Source organism: Microcaecilia unicolor, chromosome 6 (genome assembly GCF_901765095.1).
Source record: "Microcaecilia unicolor chromosome 6, aMicUni1.1, whole genome shotgun sequence".
Lineage (NCBI taxonomy): Eukaryota > Metazoa > Chordata > Amphibia > Gymnophiona > Siphonopidae > Microcaecilia > Microcaecilia unicolor.
The window spans coordinates 89,488,224-89,506,168 of NC_044036.1; the positions used below are offsets into that span (position 1 = coordinate 89,488,224).

Sequence of the window (17,945 nt, forward strand, 5' to 3'; positions counted from 1 at the left end):
ACAACATTATCATTATAAAATCAGATCCTTTCACCCACTCCCAAAATCTCACCTATCATCAGGGGCTTTTGAAAAACCAGGTAATCCTGTTGCTGCCATAGACATGTGGGCAAAGCATTCCACAACACACAGCAAGCAGTTAAAAGCATGGCTCTACGAAATGAGGTCAATCTAACTTCCCTTTGTAGATCCAAATCGCTAATCTCTCTTTGTCAATTGATTCAGAAATCTATTCCTCTTTGATAGAAAGTGCGTAGCCAGCTGATTCAATTTGGTAGTCATCATTCAGACATGAGTGCAGACTCCTGATGCAGGCCATAAAGCCGAAACACAGCCCATGTTGAGTCAATTTGGAAGACGACTAATAAAAGCCAGCTGTACACCATTGATGTCTCTGGTCATCTCTACTGTCCTTTATGCTCTTTGTGGTGTGGAGATTGGTGGTTCTTCTGTTTGTGGTACCTAAATTTTGGCACCTAATCATGCAACTTACAATATTCTATAAGTCTGATGCCTAAGTATGTGACCTGCCCATGCCCCACCCACATGAATACCCCCTTTGCAGTTACATGCTAAAGCATTTAAGCACTATTCCATATGTTAGTGCCCTGCAGCTAGATGCCAAACTGCCGTTTACCTCCATTTGAGCACGTAGAGTTTGGTGCCTAACTTGTGTCGCACTACATAGAATTAGAGGGGTTCTGTAGAACAAAGCAGAGCCACGTGAAGTAGTGGCATTCCTAGGGGGGGCTGACACCCGAGGCTGCTCGCCTATGCGCCCCCCCCCCGGGTGCAGCGTGACCCCCCCCCCCCCCGGCGAAATGTGACTATCCCCCCTCCCCTTACTCTGCTATCCCTGGTGGTCTAGAGGTACCTCTTCAGGGCAGGAAAGAGCCCCCTCTTTCCTGCCCGGAGCGCTACTGCTAGCTGCCCTGCATCCTGTCCTGCGGTGAGTCCGGCTCTCGGCATTTCAAAATGGCCGCCGAGAGTTGAAGCAGCCTCGCGAGACTTCAACTCTTGGCGGCCATTTTGAAACGCCAAGAGCTGGACTCACCACAGGACAGGATGCAGGGCAGCTAGCAGCTCTGGGCAGGAAAGAGGGGGCTCTTTCCTGCCCCGAAGAGGTACCTCTAGACCACCAGGGATAGCAGAGTAAGGGGGGGGAGGAGAGAGATGACAGGGGGGAGGTGAGGGCGTGGAAGGGGCGGGACAGGGAACGTGAAAAGGGCAGCTCCCCCCAGTGAAACGACACCCCCCCCCCCCCCGGTGCATCTTTACCTGCTGGGGGGGGGGATGGCGCGCGTCTGTCAGCAACGCTCGTTCCCTGCTCCCTCTGCCCCGTTACAGGAAATAACCCGTTCCGAGGCCAGAGGGAGCAGAGAACGAGCGTTGCCGACAGACGCGCGGCACCTCCCCAGCGGCATGCACCTGGGGCGGACCGCCCCCCCTTAGTACGCCACTGATGTGAAGTTACTATAGTGACTTGAGGAGACGAATGCTATATTGTCCAAGAATCCATTACACTTCCTTAACATACTGCACCACATCTCAAGCCAGACAATATCCTGCTTCTAAACTGGGAAGCTGACAAAACAGGAAGAACACAAGCCTCAGCATGCCCATGACCGAGTACCCTAAATTTCTGTTCACTGCAGATAGACACCAATGTTTCTACATTTCTTGTACAGGTAAGATGCCCAGATGAGTCACTTTTAATTTTGACCTTTCATGATCCAATGCTTTAAGACAAAATGCATCAGCCAAAAATAAAAAAGCTCCCTCAACTCTACGTGAGTGGAAAAATCAAAATCCCACAAATATTCAGCGCCAATATCCAGGTATTCACCAGCACTGAATTTCTCGGTATAACGAGAAGGCCGGGAGCTACCCAGACAATGGCAATATTCAGCGCTATTATCTGGTAACTTAGGACAGCTTTGTTGCTCTCCAAGAAACGGTGCTAAATATCATCATTATCCAGGAAACTCCTGGCTCTGCCCCTGGACAGTCATGATACTATCTGGCTAGTGCCAAAGTGGTCTGTAGAGATTTTCAGCAGTTTTATCCAAATCCAGGTATAGCCCCAGTCACCGCTAATTATTTCAGTAACAGAACTTGCTCCAGATAAGTAGCTTTGAATATTGGGTCTACTGAATCTTTCCCAGCCCCTGGTGTTACCTGCTGATCTGGCAGAGAAGAGTCTGAGACATGGGGGACACTGCTGCTATCTTCTTTGGACGACACAGCGGTATTTGAGGGCTTCGATCGAAACCAACTGAACCAACCATACCCTGAGCCCTGGAAAACAAGACTAAGTTAGATAAATATGAAATAAATACCAGGAGGAAAGAGACCCTAGATTTGGAAGGTGTTTATTATTTTTTGCTATGTTTCAAGCCATCACGGCTGGGTATTGGGAAACGTTTTCAACTAGCAAGAACTACGCCTCAGTTAAACCTCATTTACTATGATAAGTAGGGGGTATTATGATTATTATTATTCTCTTCTTTGGGATACATGGTTGGCTTTCATGGCAACAGCTAATGTCGAGGGCAAAAGTGTAGCTAGATTAGGCTCCATAAAAACAATTCCTCAATGCTCTATTCCTACAAATTTATAGAAAAACAGATTGTGCTAATACCAGTAGCATAAACAGACCTGACATTTTAAGAGGGTCCAGAGTTAACTTGGGTGGCAGTAAGCATATCTCTCCCTCCTTCCAACTCACCCCCACCCTCTGCAGGTTCAGCATCTCTTTTTCCTTCCCCCTACCACCCCACATGGGTCTGACATCTCTTTCTTCCCCCTCCCCCCACCAGCATGGGTACGGTATCTCCCTTCAAACTTGCATGTTTATTTGCAAGCAGCAATGAATCCAGAAGACCCTGGCCAGTCTGAGGATTTTCCTTCTACTGCATCCCACCCACATGGCAACAGGAGGTTCTGTCAGAGAAGGCAGGTCTCAGTAGAGGGAATCTCCACCCCCCCCCCCCCCCCCCCCCCAGGTTGGCCAGAAGCAGTCTGGCTTCATTGCTACTGGCAAAAAAACCATGCAAGTTTGAAGGGTGAGGCAGAGATACTGGACCTAGTGCACAGAGAGAGGAGAGGAAGAGACAAACAGATGCCAAACCCATGCAGGAGGGGAAGGGGGCAGGGAGAAAGATATACCAGATCCACAGAATGTGGGAAGGGAGAGGTACCTAAGGAAAAAAAATCAGCATCTGACTAGTTACCAGACTGGGTGGGTTTGAGCCAAAAATGGGTGGGCCTGTACCTAACTAGGCCCACCCATACCTACGCCCCTGTCATGGGAAGTAAATGTAAACTGCTGTTACACTGTCAACAAGAAGATTAAGAATTTAACAAATTTACCCTCTGTGCGGTTTTGTAGGATACTCTTATTCATCACTTCAGCCCTTCTAAGCAAAAAATTCTAATTCCCCTGTCTCAGACAAGTTCAAATGCATCTATTTTTGTGGCTTAAGAATCTAACATGTGCCATGCTGGGTCAAAGGTCCAACAATCCCAGCAGTCTGTCTCCAAGAGCACCCAATCCAGAACACTAGAAATCACCCAGCAAATCCTAGCCAGGGCAAAATTCATTTTAAAAGCGAGCTGTGGCATTTAAATTGTTTTTGTATATTCAACAGGGAGGAAGCAGCACAAGAAGGAGGGGAGCAACTCGGGAACTGTATTTATTTGGCTGGCAGGGCCTCGGCATCCCCACCAGCAAAGGTATGGTTAACACTTGTACACAGGGGGAGGGAGAAGAGAGGAATGCATTACCCTCCTCCACAGTCCATCCATGAGCACCCCCAAAATTGGAGGGCTGGCTACGCCCCTGGTATAATTGCTGCTAGAGGGTATTGGCACTGGATGACATTATGCAAGGAGGGGGCCTCTCATATTTGCTATGTTAAATCTAATCTAATGTTAATAAACTAAAGGATGTACATGCAAATTTATCTCATCCATAGTCATTGTGGGTATCCTGAAAACCTGACTGGCTGGTTGGGTGTGTGTGTGTCCTGAGGACTGGGTTGAGAAACCCTAGGTTCAAGCAATGGGCTAAGAAGCAGGAAAGCCAGGGTTCAAATTCTACCTTTTCTTTGTGACGTTGGCCAAGTCATTTTATCTCCCATTACCTCAGGTACCCACTTACCCCCTAAATCTAGAAATTCACGCAGCCACAAATGATAGAATCAGGTCAGCTGCATGTGTAACTTAATTTAATAATGAGCTGATAATTGGAGTTAATGAGCAATAATAGGCCATGACTGCCCATAACTGGCTCCAAATAGCAGTTACACATGTAACTGTCCTTAGTTGTTATTCTGTAAGTTAAATACTCAAATTCCAGAGCGTGCAACTTTAGTGGGGTGTAGGCCTGGCAGGGGAATGGGCGGGTCAGGCAGTTATGCACATGGGTTATAGAATATTAACATTTACGCGCCTAACTGCCTACAGTTCGGTGCAAGCATCCAGGGCTGCCAAGAGACACAGCCAGGCCCGGGGCAGGACCACTGACCAACCACCCGCCCTGCCCCCCACCCCCCATGAGAAGCAGGTGAAAGCTTGGATCTTCAACCAGGCCTTTAATGGAAGAAGGAACTAACTTGTTAGTCTCACTCACACACACAAGGAGTGACATGAGCTGCACATACTGCAGCAGGACATGTTTATCCACTCTTACCCTAGCTGAGAGAATATTTAACCATCTCTCTGACCTCACGTGCAACTTTCTTTAAATTAGTCATTTTCTAACTCTTCTTACTCTCTTACCTATCTATATGTTCCATCTCTGCTTATACCCTACACTGTCAATTAAAATGTTCTATTACATATTCTGTTGACATTGTAAGTAGTATACTATGTCATACTTTGTACTGTTATTTGAATATTTTTACTGCTGTAACTGTCTATTACTCATGTTTGATTCATTCTTGCTGTACACCGCCTTGAAATAATTCCTTTAAAAAGGCAGTAAATAAGTCCTAATAAATAAATAAATTAAATTAATATATGCGGACTTAGGCTAGTATACTATGTTGGCGGTTACACGCAGAGAATTTGCGTTTAGCACACATCATCCCAAAGCCTCAATTTTGACAATCTTTTCAGAACTTACCCCTTACATTGTAAGCCTTTTGGGGCAGACATCATAACTGAGTACTTATTACCACTTGATAGCACTGCATGCATCCAATAACACTATAAAAATAAGCATTATTTTTTTCATGCCGACATGGCCCTGGCGCCACCCAGTGGCCATGAGAACAGAGTTGTATTGAACTTCCTTGCTTCACTTTCTCTATAGCAGAGGTTCTCAACACATAATACATGTACCCCAAAGTGTAAGCAAGACCTCAGTAGGGGGGTACGCAGCAGACCTTCCTCAATCCCTCCCACTGCCATCTCCACCACTGCTTCTCCAAAAAAGCAGCAGCAGCGGCTAAACAATCTGAAGCCATCTCAGAATCATACTTGTCATGTGTGAGCTGTAGGCTCTATGGTCCCCTGTCCTCTCTGACCTTAAATTCCAAACTTCAGGGCAGGAGACCAGCAGAGCTGACAGTATGCAAACAGTCCCAACACTGCTTCAGGTTGTTTTGCCGCTGCCCTGGAAAAGCAGCAGTGGACTGTGAAAACATAGATATGAGGGTAGACACGGGAGGGAAGAAAGAGAGAGGAGAGACGCTGGATGGAAGGGTGGGGAAAAGAGTTAGTGAAAAATGGAGGAATAAAAGGAATGGGAATAGGAGAGCTAGGGGGAGGGAAAGAGATAGAAAGCAGTAAGCAGACATAGTAAAAATTGGGAAATTGGAAAGTATGAATGAGAGGAAGACAAATAAATTGAAGAAAGCTAATAGGAAAAGGAGGAGAGAAAAATGAGAAGAGTTAAGAGAAGACGGAGGAAAACAGAAACCATAGCTCGGAACAACATAATTAGAAAAATAAGATGACCAGACAACAAAAGTAATTTTATTTTCTGTTTTGTGATTAAAACATCTCTGCTGATCGGAGCTTGTAGATACTTGACTTGAAGTTGAGAAACACTGGTCTACAGGATACTTAAGTAAAAACTAAGACCCAACACGTACAATTGCCAAACAACTGCTTTAGTTAACAAATTCATGGGGACAAAAGTTAACTTTCCATTACAACTTTGGGTTCTCAGGGCCCCTTGGACCTTACATTCCTCACAACAAAATTGTTTAGTTGTCCCTTCATTTCATGTAGCATTTTTGGATACTATTCGTGAATCTATATTTAGTGGTGGAACTCACTATCTTTAATTCCTACAGTTAGAACCTTCATATCCATCATTCAAAAGACAGCGTAAATCATATCTATTCACAGACTCATTTAGTGATTATACGTATTTTATTTGACAGATGCAGTTGATATTATTGATTGAATTAAGAGAATAAAAGGAACTTATCTTTGTGGAAGTGATTGATCGATGAAGTTCCTATGATTTAGAAACTTTAAGACCACATTTTTGTATACAGAATAAGTAAAGGCAGCCTGTCCTGAGCAGAAGATTCAGCAGGTACAATATACACTCACGTACTGTTTTACTCACTGCTTCTTTCATCTCCGGCCCTTGTGGATTCTCTCGGGTGTCTTCAGTGTCTCGCTCACTGCTATCTTCTGAGTGTTCTTCCTCGACAGAGATGGTGGAACTCTCAGAAATGGATCTGATCCTTGCAACTGGTGCATGCAGGGCCTAAAGAAATTAACCAAAGTTTTGTTATAAGGAAAGGGATTAAAGTCAGTAAACCACAGGACAATTCAGAGGGGGCTGCAACTCTTCGAGCTTCTCTTCCACCTGATGAATCAACTGCCTGCTGGTCTTCTGTTTGCCTCTGTTTTATAGGTCCTATGCTGCATATGTTTTCTTTGATTTTATTAAGTTTTTTGACACCATCTTGGAGAAATTTGGAGTCTTAGCAGGCTCTGATACCTGTTAAAGCACTAATGAATCAGAGATGGCAGGGACATTAGCAAAAGGTCTCTACAGGAAAGCAATTTTTAAACTGCCATATTGGGACAAAGTCCATAGGTACTTTTTGTCTCAAGAATTTTGCACCAGTTTTCAAAGCAAGAGGACAGACATCTGCATTACTTTTCATACAAGTATTTTTTCCATGGAAAATGATGCACATAGATTTGAAAGTGTATTATTTTCCTACCAAATCCCACCCCCTACAATCGCCTCCTGTAAATATAGCACCATGTCCTTGTGCCATCAAACAATATGAGACTTTTAGCACACTGAAGGAGGGCAATTTTCAGATGGCCAAGGGTATCTGACACCTTAGGAAAACTTTCAGCTATATGCTCTTTCTGAACCCCATAGTCCAGCATTTCCCCTTCTGTAACTCATTCTATATTCAAGCATTTCCTCATCCCTACCCTCCAAACTCCCCCCCCCCCCCCTCCAACTGGGTGGCCAGCATCTCTCCTTCTCCTCTCTCCCTCCCTTAAGGTGTCCAGCATCTCCTCCCTCTTTTCGTCCCCTGCACCAACACCCTACCTTCTTCTCTAGCACAAAGTTGCAAGGGGACCATGCACTGTGCAGGGTCTTTCCACACAGGCACATGCTCAGGCTCTACTGTGTCCCACCCCCTCCCCTGACACAGGCCACAGGAGAGAGGTGGGTATGGAAGATGATCTCTCTTGCACCAGAGCCATGCCTCCGCTCCCCCACCCAAAATTTGCAGCCAGTTTACATAAAAAGGTGTAGTAAACAGCTATAAATTTTGAAATGAGCCTGCCCATTTTTCCTCTTCCTCTGGGGTATAAAGAATTTATAGGACTATTTTCAAATATAAGAGCTGATTTTCAAAACTTTACGAGTAGTTACAGAGTCTGCTTGAACAGAATCCGCCAAAGGTGGAGAACTCAAACATCCCACAGGAAAACACAGAGATAGGACAAAAAAGTGGGAGTTTGACCACGGATGCCATAAATATCCTCATTTCGAATTACGTTCTACTCCTGCTTCGTTGGCGTGTTTTCTTTACCAAAGGTCTTTTTAAAGTCCAACATTTCAATCCACTTTTAGATTGGATATTTATTGCGTGCAGACGGATAATCCTGCACCCTAGAGCATTTGTGTGCAGATGGATAATCCTGTACCCTAGCACATCAGCGTACAACCAGCTACTGTTTAAACAGACTCCTGATGAAGGCCTAGCAGCTGAAACACAACGTTTGTGTCGAGTCTTTCTACTCAATAAACCTATGATCTCAAGTACACGTCTTTCCAGTCTTTGGCATCCGTGGTCAAACTCCCACTTTTTTTGTCCTATCTGTTACAGAGTCTGCAACAGAGACAGTGTTAAACTTATTGGGACCCCAAGCAGAGACTCGGGTGGGGGACCCAGAGCCCACCAGCAGACTGCATCACCTTCACCTTTAAGCAGGCTTAGGAAGCCCCTGTAGCATGGGGGACATGGGCAATTCTTCCATTTTGTTCTGTTGCAACCCCCCCCCCCCCCCCCCACCAAGCAGGCCTTGGTCTGCGTGTATTTTAACCTGCAGACTTTGCATCGTTTTATACATGGAAAGTATGATCATGCCTGTCCTTTTGAGAACTGCCTAGAGAAAAAGCAACTGCAGAAATCTGTACTTCCTTATCAGTGGATATTTTTTCCCCTTAAAAACAGCATGCATAGTTTTGAAAATGCAATACTACATGTATTGTTGCCTCACTTGGACAAACCTGCTTCTAAGTCAACTCATTTTTCCCACAAGTAAAAGAACGCACTGTGAAGTCCCCCTTATGTACTTTTACCTGAGGAAAGGGTAGGCCTGTTTACTCAGGTCAATAGCTTTTCCAAAATGCTTTCATACCACTAAGAACATCTACTATAATAATTTCCACCGCCAACGTTCTGAAGCTGACTCCGTGGCTTCACTGAAGTGAAGGGTTCGTAAGGTTCATTAGGTTCATCAGTCTGTCACCATCTCTCTCTGTCCTGCCCTCGCGTCAAAACGTGATAACGTCGAGGGCGGAACAGTGAGAGGCAAGGCAACCAACCAACGAAAATTGTTTTCAGCGTGCCTGCACACCGTCTACCCTCTCTGTGTCTCGCAGTTGGCGGCCGAGCAAACGAAGAACTAAGCAAACAGCATATGTGTGAAACAAAACCGGGAGCCAAACTAACATGCTGAGTGCCCGTGGCTGCGTCAGCCCCGCCGTTGCCTCTCGGTGTCTGTGAGTCACACAATATGAGGGAGCTCCTGCTGGCTGTGGGTCAGGCCAGGACTTAGCTAGTGGACGGGAGAAGCACTGTGGGAGGGTGGGAGGGAAGGGACCCTGGAACTGGGTGGGTGGGACCCTGGAACTCGGAAAGAGAGAGGGAGGGAGGGGACCCTGGAACTCAGAGGGAGGGAGGGGACCCTGAAACTCAGAGCCAGGGACCCTGAAACTCGGAGGGAGGGAAGGAGAGAGGGGAGGACCCTGAAACTCAGAAACTCTGAGAGAGGGAGACTCTGAAACTCTGAGGGAGGGCGACCCTGAAACTCAGACGGAGGGGGGAGACCCTGAAACTCGGAGGGAGGGAAGGGACCCTGAAACTCAGAGGGAGGGAGGGGGGACCCAGAAACTCAGAGGGAGGGGGGATGGACCCTGAAACTCGGAGGGAAGGGGGAGTGGGGACCCTGAAACTCAGAGGGAGGGGGGTGGGGACCCCTGGCACACTCTCTCATTCTCACACACTCTCATTCTCACACACACACACACTCATACCCAGTCTCACTCGCTCTCTGTCACACACACAAACTCGCACATTCACTCTCTCTCTCACATACAGTCACTCTCACACACACTCTCTCAAACATACACACTCCGAGGAAAACCTTGCTAGCGCCCGTTTTATTCGTGTCAGAAACGGGCCTTTTTCACTAGTAAGAACATAAGCGTTGCCATACTGGGACAGACCAAAGGTCCATCAAACCCAATATCCTGTTTCCAATAGTGGCCAAACCAGAACACAAGTACCTGACAAGATACCAGAACAGTAAAACATTGTATGCTGCTTATCCTAGAAATAAGCAGTGGATTTTCCCATGTCCATCAGAATAATGGCTTATGGACTTTTAGGAAATTATCTAATATTTTTAACCCTGCTAACTGCTTTTACCACATTCTCTGGTAATGAATTCCACAGCTTAATTATGCACTGAGGAGGTCTTTTACTAAAACACGGTATCGTTTTTAGCTCGCGGTAGAAATCAGCTGGCAGTAAAGGCCAAGACACCCATTATATTCCTATGGGCATCTCAGCGTTTACTGCCAGCTGATTTCTACCGCGAGCTAAAAATGCTACTGTGGTTAGTAAAAGGACCCCTGAGTGAAGAAATATTTTTTCTGGTTTGTTTTAAATTTACTACACAGTAGCTTCATTGTGTGCCCCCTAGTCCTAGTATTTTTGGAAAGAGTAAACAAGCGATTCCCATCTACCCATTCCACTCTACTCAGTATTTTATAGACCTCTATCATATCTCCCCTCAGCCATCTCTTCTCCAAGCTGAAGAGACCTATCCACTTTAGCCTTTCCTCACAGGGAAGTCGTCCCATCCTCTTTATCATTTTTGTCACCCTTCTCTGTACCTTTTCTAATTCCACTTTATCTTTTTTGAGGTGCAGTAACCAGAGGTATTCGAGGTGCAGTTGCACTATAGAAGGCATTATAAGATTCTCATTTTTGTTTTCCATTCCTTTACTAATAATTCCTAACATTTTATTTGCTTTCTTGGACGTGCTGCACACTGAACAGAGGGTTTCATCATATCATCAACGATGACACCTTGATCCTTTTCCTGTGCAGTGACTCCTAATGTGGAACCTTGAATCAAGTAGCTATAGTTTGGGTTCCTCTTTCCCACATGCGTCAGTTTGCACTTGCTCATATTAAATGTGAGGTCCTCTTGCAATTTTTCACAATCCTCTTGCGATTTAACAACTTTGAATAACTTAACTTTGTGTCATCAGCAAATTTAATTATCTCACTAGTTACTCCCATCTCTACATCATTTATAAATATGTTAAAAAGCAGATGACCCAGCACAGACCCCTGGGAAACTCCACTATCTACTCTTCTCCATTGAGAATACTGACCATTTAACCCTACTCTCTGTTTTCTATCTTTTAATCAGTTTTTAATCCACAATAGGACACTACCTCCTGTCCCATGACTCTCCAATTTCCTCTGAAGTCTTTCATGAGACACTTTGTCAAATGAAAAGATCAACAAGAAACAGAAGAACACAAGTCCCTTGCAAAGCAAAAGAGTAACAAAACACAGCAAAGGTGACACCTTCGCTGTGTTTTGGTACTCTGTCAAATGCTTTTTTGAAAATCCAGATACATAATATCGACCAGCTCACCTTTATCCATATGTTTATTCACCCCCTTCACCGAGTCTCACCTGCACTGGAGTCTCCTTTCCATCCCCAAATTCCTTGTGCTGTTCCTGGGGCTGCGCCGTCACTGCAAAATTCTCTGGAATCAATGACAGGAAAGGGTTCAGCTGAGAATTGAACGATTTTGAGCAGACTCTCCCAGGCCCAAGCACTGCACAGGCTAAAACAGCTCTGCTAATGCAATATAAGTTCAGACTTTACAAATGCTGTCTTAAGGTACAAGAGATCTCATTTCTTGCAGCTAAAGTAAAGATGTCAACTCTGTGCAAAATAGAACCATTTCACCGACTGTTTTAATGTGAAGACATTACCCTGACCTTGAGACCCAATTGCAGAATTAAGGATGGTGACTATACCTAGTGACAGCAGCCATCAAAATGGTCTGTGCTTTTTGTGGAAATTAACGGGCTGATATTCAGCAGGCGATAACCGGTTAGGAGGGGTCATAACCTGTAATTTCCTGCTTACTGTGTGATCCCTGGATTTTCAATGGCAAATAACCATATAGAGCTGCTGCAAACCTAGGGAAACTGGATTGACACTATCCAATTAACCCCTAATTCTATAATCTTGTATGCACATTTTCTTTCTTAGGGCCAGATTGTATAAATAGGACTAGATTTCATATATCACTCCTAAAAAAATTGGTGACAAAAAAATACACCTAGGCATATTCTATAAAGTATGCCTAAATTTAAACATACTTTATAGAACATGCCTAAATTTCTGCATGGTTTATAGAAAATGCCGAGAACCTGTCCATGTGACTAAATTTAGTCGCTGGCAATTACACCAAGTAAAGCTTGGTGTAAAAGCCAATATCTAAATTAGGCGCGGACTGGGTATATTCTGTAGCAACGCACATAGAATTTAGAAATACACATGGCCATGCCCCCTTTTCAACTATACAGCTTAGAATTTATTCGCATCACATTACAGAATGCGCTTAGACATCTGAGCGCGTAAATTCTAACTAATGCCAATTAATGTCAATAATTGCTTGTTAAGTGGCAATTATCGGCACTGATTGGGTTGTTAACTAAGTTGCACGTGCAAATACAGAATATGACCAAATTTGCGCGTGCAACTTGTCGCACTGTATAGAATCCGGAAGATAGTGTCTAAAAAAATAGATGTGTCCAAAAATAGCGCTTAGTGCTATTCTATAAACCGTAATTAAAGTTAGGCTCGGTTTACAGAATAGCGCATACATTCAGGTGCGGCCATTTATACAACTGAAAACCTGGTGTAAAAACATCTGCACCTAAAAGTAGGCATGTTCCCCCAAATTCCATAACCACGCTCGTAAATTTGTGGAATGCCGTCAACATGCTCACACTCCTCCCATGGCTGTGCCCCCGTTTCCGCTACATGTTAGGATTTATATGCACCTCTTTTTAGAATACGCTTAAAAAGATGTGCGCGTAAATTCCAATTATTGCCAGTCAGTGCTGATAATTGGTTGTAATCGGCCACTTATCATCACTGATTGGCTCGTTAGTCAATTAAGGTGTACATGTAAATTGGAAGTGCACCCAATTTAACGTATGCAACTCACCACACTTTATATAGAATCCGTGGGTTAGTGCGCAAAATTGCACATGTAGGTTATAGAATAATGATAGTTGTGTATAAGTTAATTGATTGATAAGGCACAAATTGGCACTAACAACCCAGTTATCAGTAATAACTAGAGTTAATTGCCACTAATTTGCAGTTAGGCTTGTAACTGCACTTAGGGGCAATTCTATAATGTTAGCACCTAAATTCTGTAGGGCCTGACTTTCAAAACTACTACTACTTATCATTTCTATAGTGTTACTAGATGTATGAAGCACGGTACACTTGAACATGAAGAGAAAGCCCCTGCTCGACAGAGCTTTCAATCTAATCAGAACAGACAAACAGGACAAATAAGGGAAACAGGAATTACTAAGGTGGGAATGATAAAACAAGACATAGGTCCTGAACAAGTGAATAGGGGTTAGGAGTTAAAAACAGCCTCAAAAAGGTGGGCTTTTAGCCTAGATTTGAAGATGGCCAGAGATGGAGCTTGACATACTGGCTAGGAGAGGATCTTAGCTATTTACATCATCTGTCAGAGGTTAACTGGGTATTTTCAGCAGCACTTAACCGGATAGTGCTGCTAAAAAGGCCTGGTTAGCGCCCAAGCCAAAACTAGCTATTTCTAGGGTGTTCCGGGGGCGGAGTCGGCACGTAGCCAGTTAAGCACCAATATTCAGCGCTTAACTGGCTACGATAATCGCATACATAACCAATAAATAATGATAACTGCAAAACTGCATAAAACATAGGCCTATCTTTATGCAGTTCTTCATAGCTGGTTAAGTGCTGAATATCGTACTTAACCACTGTTTTTGCCGGCTCCATATACCCAGAAATTCAATGCCAGAGCCCAGACATGGCCTGGCACTGAATTTCCAGGTATAACACCAGTGATGATCAGCAAAATGCTGAATGCCACAGGCTGAATATCGGGCCCATAGTATTTAACTTCGAGAGCGCAGAGGACATCAGTGGGGGGGGGGGGGGGGGGGATGAGTAAGGCATGGGCGAGCCAAGCACTTATGCACTAACCTTTTAGAATACTGACAGGCACATAATTGACAGCATTTAGGTGTGAATGTGTGCGTAAATGTTGACTTATGCTAGTACTAGCCGTTGAGCCCGTTAAAATGGGCTAGTATGGGTTTTTTTCAAGCCCCCCCCCCCCCCCGAGGTCGCCGCCACCGGTCCCCCCCCCCCCCCCCCCAGAGTTGCCGCCGCCACCCCTCTACCCGGCCCGGGCCCTCTCTTCGCTATTGAACGTACATCGCCGAAAACGCAGTAGGGCAGATCAGCTGAGCTGCCGTCAGCTTTCCTTCTCTGCCTGTGTCCCGCCCTCATGTGACGTAACGTCGGCGAGGGTGGGACACAGGCAGGGAAGGAAGGCCGACGGGAGCTCAGCTGATCTGCCTGCTGCGTGTTGGCAATGTAAGTTCAATACCGAAGAAGAGAGTGCTCGGGCCGAGTGGAGGGGGGGCGGCGGCGGCGACTCCGGGTGGGGGGAGCGTTAGCGGCGACCTCGGGGGGGGGAGCGGTAGCTACGTCTGCGGTTCCCTCCCTCCCCTTCGCGCAGTTTCCCTCTCTGTCCCACCCCCGTCATCACGTATTGACGCGGGGCGGGACAGAGAGGGAAGTCTCTACTGCGCATTTGCGGGTGAGTACGGTCACTCGCCATTTATATGTTTGATTCTATAACAGCAATTATGTACATAATCGCCAATATAGAATTCACACTTACCCCCTAATTCTATAAAAGTTACCAAAAATTGTGCGCGTGCCCAATTTGCACATGCAATTTATCATGGGCACTAATTAGATTTAATTGGCATTTACGTGCCTACAATATATGAGCGATTTGAAAAAGGGGGAGCGGAAATGGGAGGGTCATGGACATAACAGGAGTGTTCCCAGCATTAACACAAGTTGTTACAGAATAACGGGGATACACACCTAATATAGGCATGTACATTTACATCACGTTTCAACTGGTGCAAATGGTCACACCTAAAGTTAGGTGCAACTCCTGGGCATAAACGCTGTTCTATAAACCGTGCCTAACTTTAAGCACAGCTTATAGAATAATGCTTTTTTAGGCACCATATATAAAATCTAGCCCTTAGCATGCATCATCCTAGCACTTAGCTTTATCCAACCTTTATAGAATTACCTCCTTAGTGCCAGGGCAGTCCCTGTGCTGAGTCAGATCAGTGCCACAATTTATCCACTTAGCAATCATACTCAGACCACTAACCAGATAACAAACTGGATAAAGTCAAGACAGCAAAATAGGCTGTCCTAATTGTATCCGGTTTGTTATCTAGGCACTGGTATAATATTGGCTGACACCTGGATAACTTCCAGCAGCCATGCAAGCCCCAGATATTCAATGCTGGTGCCTGAATTAGGTCTGGCATTGAATATCCAGGTCAAGGTCTGCCCGCAACGGTCAGCGCCTTGAAAATCAGTGACCGCAATAGGCTGAATATTAGCCTCTATAATAACTATACTGTATAAATATTATTATGTATACTCACTCTGCTAGTGCCCAGAACTTTGCCATAAGGAAACTGGCTAAACTGTTCTTGTCCTCTCCTAACATACTTTCATTCTGACACCGAACAGATCATGGAGATGAGTTTACCTCCAGTCAACATAGAAGCTGGCCTTCACATAAAGTGTGGGTGTTTCCTGTCTCCTATTGATATACTGTTTGTGCTATTAAGCCCATTGTAATATGCATTGTGTGTGGGCTTTAGCTGAGAAAATGCGTGAGTGGCATTACATTGCTGTAGTTTTCAGGCTACTTCCTGGGCTCTTACCAGGCCCCGGTGGTCCACAGTGTTGTTCATTTTCTAGATTCCATGGTGATGTCATTACTTTGCTGAACCCTGGTTGCAAGGTATCATTGACCCTATCAACTGGCACTGGAGTGTGCTGTGGTACTCCTGCCATGTGATAAGTGCCAGGGTGGTAGGAAGGGTGCTGAGTAGTGCCAGTCTGATATAAGCCCATGCCCTCAGCCATATAATGGGTATCCTGCGGGTGCCCAAGTTTCTGCTGATTCTCCCAAGTCTGTATATCCCTCCGTGAATCTTCCAGGCTGACAGAACTTTGTGAGAATGCTTGAAGATCTAAGACAACACAAACAAGAAAAGAAGAGGAATTTATTGAAGTACAGTGTTCCCTCTCGGCTTGGCTATTCTTCCCTGTGTGTTCTTGTGAACTGAAGGACAAGCTCAATATAACAACGTGTATTTTTCAGAAGGGACAGATTCCTCTATATTCAGATGTGCATTACAAATTGATAAAAAGTGGATAGGCCCCAGTGGCTAAGCTGTGAACCACCATGTGGAGGAACTGGGCTTGATTACTGGTTTGGGCTGTCTTCCTGTTAAAGGACTAATAAATCAGATGGACATTAGCTCTTTAAAAACAAACAGGTTGCTACGGGAAGGCAATTTTCCCGCAGGTAATTTAGCCTCAAAGACTTTGCACTGATTTTCAAAGTAAGAAGACATATTTTGAAACTTGCTGCAAACATCTGTGTTACTTTTCATCCAGGCACTTTTCCATGGAAAATAGTGCATGTAGAATGGAAAATGTAACCTAAGTGCATTATTTTCCTAACATGCCTATACCTCCACCCCAATTACCTCCTCTAAATATGGCACCATGTCTATGCACCATCAAATAACGCGGGCTGCAAAGGTTAGGGATGCTGCAGGAGTGGCACTAAGAGCCCGTGGGGGGAGGGAGCCACAGTCATCACACCATGACAACCTCCAATGGTCTGAGTTAGGACCCGAGTTCAAAAACACAAGGCCCTGGCCAATGACTCTCACTGCAAAGGCCAGTGGTTCCTATATTAGGACAAAGTTTACTATACATTTGTCACGAGAACTTTGCATATATGAAATGGACGTGCATACAATGGAGGTAGTGCATGAACAATTTTATCTAATGCATATTCACTATGGATATCTGAAAACCTGTCTGGCTGGGTGTGTCCCAAGGACTGGGTTGAGAATTGCTGGACTAAACTAAATAAAGTTGGAAGAGATTCAGCTCACACCTTTTTCAGTTGTGGTTCAACTAGGACCGCTGCTTTTTAATATATTTATAAATGATTTAGAGATGGGAGTAACTAGCGAGGTAATTAAATTTGCTGATGACACAAAGTTATTCAAAGTCGTTAACTCGCAACAGGATTGTGGAAAATTACAGAAGAACCTTACAAGACTGGGAGACTGGGCAGCTAAATGGCAGATGGCATTTAATGTGAGCAAGTGCAAGGTGATGCATGTGGGAAAAAAGAACCCGAATTATAGCTACGTCTTGCAAGGTTCCACGTTAGGAGTTACGGACCAAGAAAGGGATCTGGGTGTCGTCATCGATAATACACTGAAACCTTCTGCTCAGTGTGCTGCTGCGGCTCGGAAAGCAAATAGAATGTTGGGTATTATTAGGAAAGGTATGGAAAACAGGTGTGAGGATGTTATAATGCCGTTATATCGCTCCATGGTGCGACCGCACCTTGAGTACTGTGTTCAATTCTGGTCGCCGCATCTTAAGAAAGATATAGTGGAATTGGAAAAGGTGCAGCGAAGGGCGACTAAAATGATAGCGGGGATGGGACGACTTCCCTATGAAGAAAGACTAAGGAAGCTAGGGCTTTTCAGCTTGGAGAAGAGACAGCTGAGGGGAGACATGATAGAGGTATATAAAATAATGAGTGGAGTGGAACAGGTGGATGTGAAGCGTCTGTTCACGCTTTCCAAAAATACTAGGACTAGTGGGCATGCGATGAAACTACAGTGTAATAAATTTAAAACAAATTGTAGGAAATTTTTCTTCACCCAACGCATAATTAAACTCTGGAATTCGTTGCCGGAGAACGTGGTGAAGGCGGTTAGCTTGGCAGAGTTTAAAAAGGGGTTAGATGG

General features: G+C 44.8%; 1 protein-coding gene across 3 annotated transcripts in view; it reads right to left on the reverse strand.

Moving 5' to 3' along the window:
• The window catches only part of SEC16B (SEC16 homolog B, endoplasmic reticulum export factor), a 137,900-nt gene that overhangs the window by 11,484 nt on the left and 108,471 nt on the right, over nt 1–17,945 (reverse strand). For 2 of the 3 annotated variants that reach the window (XM_030205979.1, XM_030205977.1), the window contains exons 19-22: nt 15,822–16,133; nt 11,442–11,515; nt 6,575–6,730; nt 2,179–2,298 (exon numbers count right to left, since the gene is read on the reverse strand). In XM_030205979.1, coding sequence (XP_030061839.1) covers nt 2,179–2,298; nt 6,575–6,730; nt 11,442–11,515; nt 15,822–16,133 — 662 coding nt within the window. The remainder of the gene's footprint in view (nt 1–2,178; nt 2,299–6,574; nt 6,731–11,441; nt 11,516–15,821; nt 16,134–17,945) is intronic. The other variant, XM_030205978.1, reaches the window with a different exon arrangement.